The 6837-nt window shown below is 43.2% G+C and overlaps 1 protein-coding gene across 2 annotated transcripts in view; it reads left to right on the top strand.

Moving 5' to 3' along the window:
• LOC119341785 (synaptotagmin-3-like) overlaps positions 1-5403 on the top strand; it is an 11494-nt gene extending 6091 nt beyond the window's left edge. For both annotated transcript variants that reach the window (XM_037613640.1, XM_037613641.1), the window contains exons 2-12: positions 701-799; positions 937-987; positions 1100-1223; positions 1693-1811; positions 1904-2005; positions 2128-2202; positions 2358-2434; positions 2990-3239; positions 3427-3780; positions 4781-4912; positions 5027-5403. In XM_037613640.1, coding sequence (XP_037469537.1) covers positions 701-799; positions 937-987; positions 1100-1223; positions 1693-1811; positions 1904-2005; positions 2128-2202; positions 2358-2434; positions 2990-3239; positions 3427-3780; positions 4781-4912; positions 5027-5155 — 1512 coding nt within the window. In that variant the 3' untranslated portion in view covers positions 5156-5403. The remainder of the gene's footprint in view (positions 1-700; positions 800-936; positions 988-1099; positions 1224-1692; positions 1812-1903; positions 2006-2127; positions 2203-2357; positions 2435-2989; positions 3240-3426; positions 3781-4780; positions 4913-5026) is intronic.
• Positions 5404-6837: the final 1434 nt, after the last annotated feature.

Here is a 6837-nt window from a genome sequence, read left to right as displayed (position 1 = left end):
TTTTTTGAAAAGGAGGAAAACCACCGCTTCCCTGAACACGCAAAGCCCACCCCTCCCTCTGAGTCCCGAGCGCGATGCTCCAATCTAGACGGCCCCGCCGCGCTCCACCCATCCTCCCGATCCTCGTCCATGCCAACGATGGCATCTACAAGAGTGGCGCATCCAAGTCCCCGGCGCGCGCAGCCTCGGTCGCGCCGACATCGGTATTACGGCGTAGGCGGCCAGCAACTCGTGACCGCACCGGCGCCGGTGGAGGTTGGCGGGCGCGACGACTGAAAACGATTTTAGTGCCCTTCTTTTCCCTTGGTACGCGATTTGAGATTGGCCTTTTGTTAGGTTTCAGTAGACTAGGGTATTTTCCATCATGCTATTTGCTGAATGAAACTCTGTTCAGTATGACAGTATCGACCCTAAAGGCCCCTGACACATTTAAAGAACATGCTGCCAAAGTAATTTGTGTGATTGGCTACATATGACAGATGTTCCAGTTATTAGCAGTTCATGTGAAATGGAATTACATACATCTTTAACACCAAATCGACAAACAGCCCAGTTTCACTATGAAACTATGCGAGATGAAACTGTTAGTGTAGTTAACGACAGTGTATCGCGGTCGGTCGACAGTTTCTCTTATAGTCAGACTATGCAAGATGATCAGCATTTATATTCCAATCTGATTTTTCATGATTGACTTTTGCAGGATCCTGTCATTAGACCTCTGCGAGATTTAGATTATGAGACGTTACAGACGATGGTACATGACATTCCGTTATGGGTCAAGTATCCAGACTATGAACGGGTTTGTACTCGGCACACTACAGTGTCATTTATTTACCCATTGTTGTTTCAGTTTTATATTTGCCGTAATCCAATCTTTGTTATGTTGTCAAAAGTACTGCAAGTGGCTAACTCATGCCATTTCATTTATTTTTGCAGATTGATTGGATGAACAAGTTTATTTGTGATATGTGGCCTTTCCTGGATAAGGTTCTTTTAACGAATGTTCTAGAGTGTTATTCATTGCTTCGTTGATCTGTATGATGTGTGAATTTTTGTTACAAACATGATCAGCCTAATAGTTCTCCTCTGTTTATAACAGGCGATATGCAAAATAATAAGAGGTGTAGCAAAGCCAATATGTGATCAGTATGTTGGAAAATATGGCATAGAATCAATTGAATTTGGAAACTTAACACTTGGTGCTCTTCCACCTACACTCCAAGGTCTGTAATTTCTTTTAAACCTATTCTGATGCAATCCTTTCAGTGGGGACAACAAGATTATCTCCTCAAATGATGCCTACCACACAAAGTACAATGGCCTTTCATTCTTATAAACCTCAACTAAAATATACGAGTAGATTAAATTAACACGCCAATTCAAACTTGTAATCTGCACTCATCCCTCACTGCAGTCTCACTTTAGTGATGGGAATGGACTTACCAAACATCGTTCAGTCGTAATATAAGATTATTTTAGGAGGCCTTTTGTTAAAAATTAACATGTAAAGCCAACTGTCCCTAGAATTTGAATCTGGATATGCATTCTATACTTCTGTTCCTATACATTTTCGAACCGGGGATAGAAGGATTGTTTTACTTCAGTTCCAACCGTTTCTCCTGATCCTCATGTAGGGTTTGAAGATGTTTGGTCTGATGATCTCCCTTTACATTTCCTTGGTTAAACAAACAGGAATTAAAGTTTATGAAATGCGAGAAAAAGAACTGGTAATTGAACCTGTGATTCGGTGGGCTAGCATAGCAAATGTAACTGTGAATGTGAAGGTGCATTCTTTCAAATTATCCGCCCAGGTCAGTTTTGTTCCTGCCTGCATTATACAGACGATGTGTTTAGGTACTTTTCATTATACAAACCTCTGACGTGATCATATTGCTATTTTCAGCTTTTGGATCTGCATATAATGCTGACATCACGAGCGACTCTGAAGCCACTTGTGCCAAGCTTTCCCTGTTTTGCCGGTGTGTGTGTTTCACTAATGGAGAAGGTAGAAATATGTTTCTTTACTGTACAGATGTGCACACAACTTCTATCATGTTTGCAAGCAGCAATCAACTAGGTTCGTAACAACTTCACTAAAAAACTGACTCAACTGCTATTATTATGAAGCCGCATGTTGACTTCGGATTGAAATTCCTGGGTGGAGATGTCATGGCGATTCCTGGTTTGTATCGGTTTGTCCAGGTAGGTGTTATTTTACTCCTTCGCATAATTTTACTGTGTGGACACTGAATTACAACTTCCTGAACAATTCCATAGTTCCTACCTCATTACTGATGGTATATATACTTGGTTCTATTTGGACTTACATAGTTAACTATATTCTTTCTCTTTCACAGGAGCAAATATCAAAGCAAATTGCAATCCTGTATCATTGGCCTAAGGTTATAGAAGTTCCTATTTTAGATGGAGCAAGGTGATATTCTCTAATGATATCCGAACAAGTACCTACCGTCGTGAAAGTTATGCTATATATCAACTTGAATATCCTTCTGCTAATACAAAGTCAAGAGTGACTGATGCTAAAAAAAAACTAAATTGTATTGATATCCTGCTTCCATACCAACGTATGAATTCAAGCCCTCTTGATTACGATACATTAATATATGATGTCATTATATTCCACACACATTATTCAAACTGTAAGTAACATTATATCTGGAGGAGTGAAAGTTTAGTATTGAAAATTTTAACAGCGATCCTTGGGTTTTGCATAAACATATATGCACTTACCTTTATTCAAGGAAAGAAACCGTGGGGGTAGCTATTAGATAGGTTATTTTGTTTGGTGAAAGGTAGTTATATCGCTAAAATGCTTATTTTGTTTGGTGAAAGGTAGTTATATCGCTAAAATGCTATTTATACACTTTCTTACAGTTGAAACAAGCATTATTCTTGCCTACGGATTTTTTTCCGGTTTAATTTGGATATGAGCATTAATTATTGATACGAAATTTGAATCATGCTGCAGTGGTGCTACAAAGAAACCAGTGGGAGTATTGCATGTTAAGGTAGTTCGTGCCATGAATCTTCCCAAGATGGACTTGCTTGGGAAATCTGATCCTTATGTCAAGCTTCGGCTAAGTGGCGAGAGACTGCCCTCGAAGAAAACCTCTGTCAAGATGAGCAACCTGAATCCTGAATGGAACGAACATTTCAGGCTCGTTGTCAAGGATCCTGAGACACAAGTCCTCGAGCTCCAGATGTTTGATTGGGAAAAGGTTTAGCATGCTGTATGCAACTTAATTACCTTCTGTCATTTTTAATGTATTTCTTAAACCCACATACTATAGATCTGAAGACAGGTTTTCTTGTCATTCTGAAAAATAGTCCATTTGCTATGTTTTTCTGCTTTAAAACTTGCCAGAGATTCAGATACTAACCAGTTCTCTTGTTATGATTGTGCAGGTCAAAATGCATGATAAAATGGGTGTGCAAGTGATTCCCCTCCGCTTGCTTACTCCTTACGAGAGCAAGTTGTTCACACTAGACCTTCTCAGAAGCATGAACCCAAATGATCAGCAAAACAAGAAGAATAGAGGAAAGCTTGCCGTGGAACTGACATTTGATCCTTTCAGAGAGGAAAACAGCACGAGTCCTCTGATTTCAGATGGTGAAGGCAATATCAGCTTAAAAAGGGATGTCCCGGACGGTGGTGGGGTGCTGTTAGTTTCGGTCGAAAACGCAGAAGATGTCGAAGGGAAGCGTCACACTAATCCATATGCCGTGGTTCTTTTTAGGGGCGAAAAGAGGGAAACTAAGGTTAGTTTTCAGTTTGGTACTTCCATAGAATTATTTTATTTTTTCAATGACAATTGTCGAACCTAGCAAAGCTGTTTCTTAAGTTCAAACCTATCTCACATGTTGTTATTAGTTCCAGTTTGCAGAAAGGCTAGTTTACGATGACAAACGACCATCTTAAAACATCCATAGTGTTCTATGTGCCATACTTGCCATTATATTAGTTATTAGATGATTTAATACATCAGTTGCTTCCTAGAGCAACTACATACCATTACTAGTAGTAGCATTTTTAGGAGGATCGTAACAAGTGAAACAGTTCTTAAACAGAAATTGATAGCTCGATTTGTTTAGCCAGAACAGAGCAATATATCATTATGCAGTGCTGGATGGAAGAAGCGCGGTAATTCTTCGTAATAGCACTGCATGTCAGCTTGCAGAAACAGAATTGTTACTCTATTTTTGAGAGGGGGGTTGCCAGACTTTTTAGCCAGGTCCCTGTTATCAGTTATCCATTCTGCAAGTGGAAACTTGGGATAGCAGTAGTAGTAACTGACAAGGGCTAGGCTGCTGAAGTGCTGAGTGTTGACAGTTCTGAATCGCTCGACTGTCAAGTTGCAGATAACCGTACAAATATGTTAACCGTGTCTGAATCCGGTAGTAGCGTCCAGACTGCAGAGCAGGTTGTAGATCCTGTCCATGGGGGCTGCCAAGTGTCAACAGTTAACCGAGAAAGTGGTTCACATTGCTAATGACAACACATTGCGTAGTAGTGTCCAGACTGCAGAGCAGGTCGTAGATCCTGTCCATGACGCCTTGTCTGTGCAACAACTGTGGATAAAAAATTCAGAGGAAACAGTTACTGGATTAAAACAGACACATCTGGATGCAAAAGCCCGTTTTAATCTAGGAAGTGTCTCCTCTGAATATAAACTTGCAGTCCATGTACCAAAAGCCACACCACATTCGCAGATTCTATCACCGGCTACCCATTCAAGGATGTTACGTGCCTTACTTGCAGGTGATCAGGAAGGCTCGAGATCCGAGATGGAACGAGGAGTTCCAGTTCGTGGTGGACGAGGCCCCCATGGACGAGAAGATCCACATCGAGATCAGAAGCAGACGCCGCAGGCTCCTCCCGTTCCGCACCCAGGTTTGCTGCTCCCACTTTTTCTTTCCTAACAGCTTGTCTTTGCCGGCCGTCGTTCCCTCTCAGTCTCTGACGCCGGCGGAGCTTCTTTCTCGCGTGTTGTTGTATGGTTTGCAGGAGTCGCTGGGGCACGTGAACATCAACCTGGTGGACGTGGTGAACAACGGGCGAATCAACGAGAAGTACCACCTCATCAACTCCAGGAACGGCAAGCTGCAGCTCGAAATCAAATGGAACACCGTCTGAACCTCCATTTCCCAGACATGCATAGCTTTGCCATATACCCTATGGGGCAACAGTCCCTGTGCACCCTGAGAGGTGTTAGTTGTTGTAGCTTTCTGTCCATGTATATGTATTTTCCATTTTTGCTCCATTCGGCGATTTTGGCGTGCGGTCTGTGTATAACATCAGTGCGCAGGCCTGGTGTGTGTATGTGCATAGTCATGTGTGTGTCCTGTGAATTAGTATTGTTAACATCTTTTTTCTTTTCTTGAGAGGATGATATTATTGGTAATACCATGATAAAAGGCGCCGCCTCTGTTCCAGGCATCCTTTTATCACGCGCCATCTCTTCGAGGTTGGGTCTTTACGTGGAGAACAGAGCCGGTAGAAATCTAGCCGTTTAGAGAAAATCCTTTTTTTTGAGGGGAACGCAAGAGAAAATCTAGTCGTTTATTGCCAACATGTTTTTTTAGGTGAACTAGCGATTTTATTCAAACATTCAAAACAGGAGGAATACAAGTAATGACATGTGGGCTTCGCGCAATCGTCGGCTTATCTATTTGGCCCATGTGTAAGATGGTAAGATGGATTTGTGGCCCAAACCAAGATAAACTAACTCTTGCTATAAGCGTACGTGATTTCCCTCAAGTTAGGGTTTCTTCCTTTCAGAGGCGATTTCCGCCGCCGCTGAGATCCACTCTTTCTTCCTTCCCGCCGGTCTGCGTGGGGTCCGTCCAGGGTTTCTGTGCCTTGGCACCTTCGTTTGCAGGCGGCTCGGGTTAGGTTCCGTCACAAAAACCTGTTTGTCTCATCAGATCGGGTTAGGGTTAGCAACATGGCTGCGGAAGCTGCGAGCAGATCGGCTACGGCCGGGGGCTCTACTTCTGCATCAGAGATCGAGAAACTAATGGCAGAGCTCGGCCTCCAGGAGGACGACATGGACGATGTCGTGGTCGATGAGGAATCTGTGCCCGCAGATGCAGCAAGATGGTTGTCAATAGCGCGAGTGCACATCGATAAGCCCTATAGCCAGGGCTGGTTTTTCAGAAACATGAGAGCTGCTTGGGATCTAGCTCAGGATGTCAAGTTCAAGCCTCTGGAGACAAACCTGTACACGATGCAATTCCGCAGCCTGGGGGACTGGGAGAGAGTAATGCAAGAGGGCCCATGGAACTTTAGAGGTAACACCGTCATCATATCCCCTATGATGGAGTGACACAGCCGTCTCAAGTCAAGTTGGATACCCTGGACATATGGATTATTCAGATCCATGATGTACCGGATCTTTTTGCCCACGTGGTTCCTACTCTTGCAGCAAAAGTTGGGGAGGTCTGTTCTGTGAAATAGCTTCTCATGATTTTACTGGTAATTTCTATCGCGTCTGGGTCAAAATTGATGTGCACAAGCCCTTGAAGAATGCACTTTCTCTTATCAGAAACCAACAGCGACAGATCTACAGGGTCAAGTATGAAAGGCTCCCTGATTGGTGTGTAGTCTGCGGTCACTTGGGGCATGTTTTCAAGGAGCATGGTGATGGGATCCACCCCAAGTCTGCTTTAGTCTTCAAGGACTTGCGAGCTACCTGGACCATGAGGATAGGTAGAGGACCAGGTGAGAACGGGAGACACCGAGGAGGAAGAAGAGGAGGCAAGTCTGGAGCAAACCGCAACGCTAGCAGGGAGGATACAACTAGGCTTTCATCGGAT

This window comes from Triticum dicoccoides, chromosome 7B, assembly GCF_002162155.2.
Source record: "Triticum dicoccoides isolate Atlit2015 ecotype Zavitan chromosome 7B, WEW_v2.0, whole genome shotgun sequence".
Classification (NCBI taxonomy): Eukaryota; Viridiplantae; Streptophyta; class Magnoliopsida; order Poales; family Poaceae; genus Triticum; species Triticum dicoccoides.
Note: the sequence above shows the minus strand (reverse complement) of the source record. Positions and strands in the feature narration are given on the sequence as shown.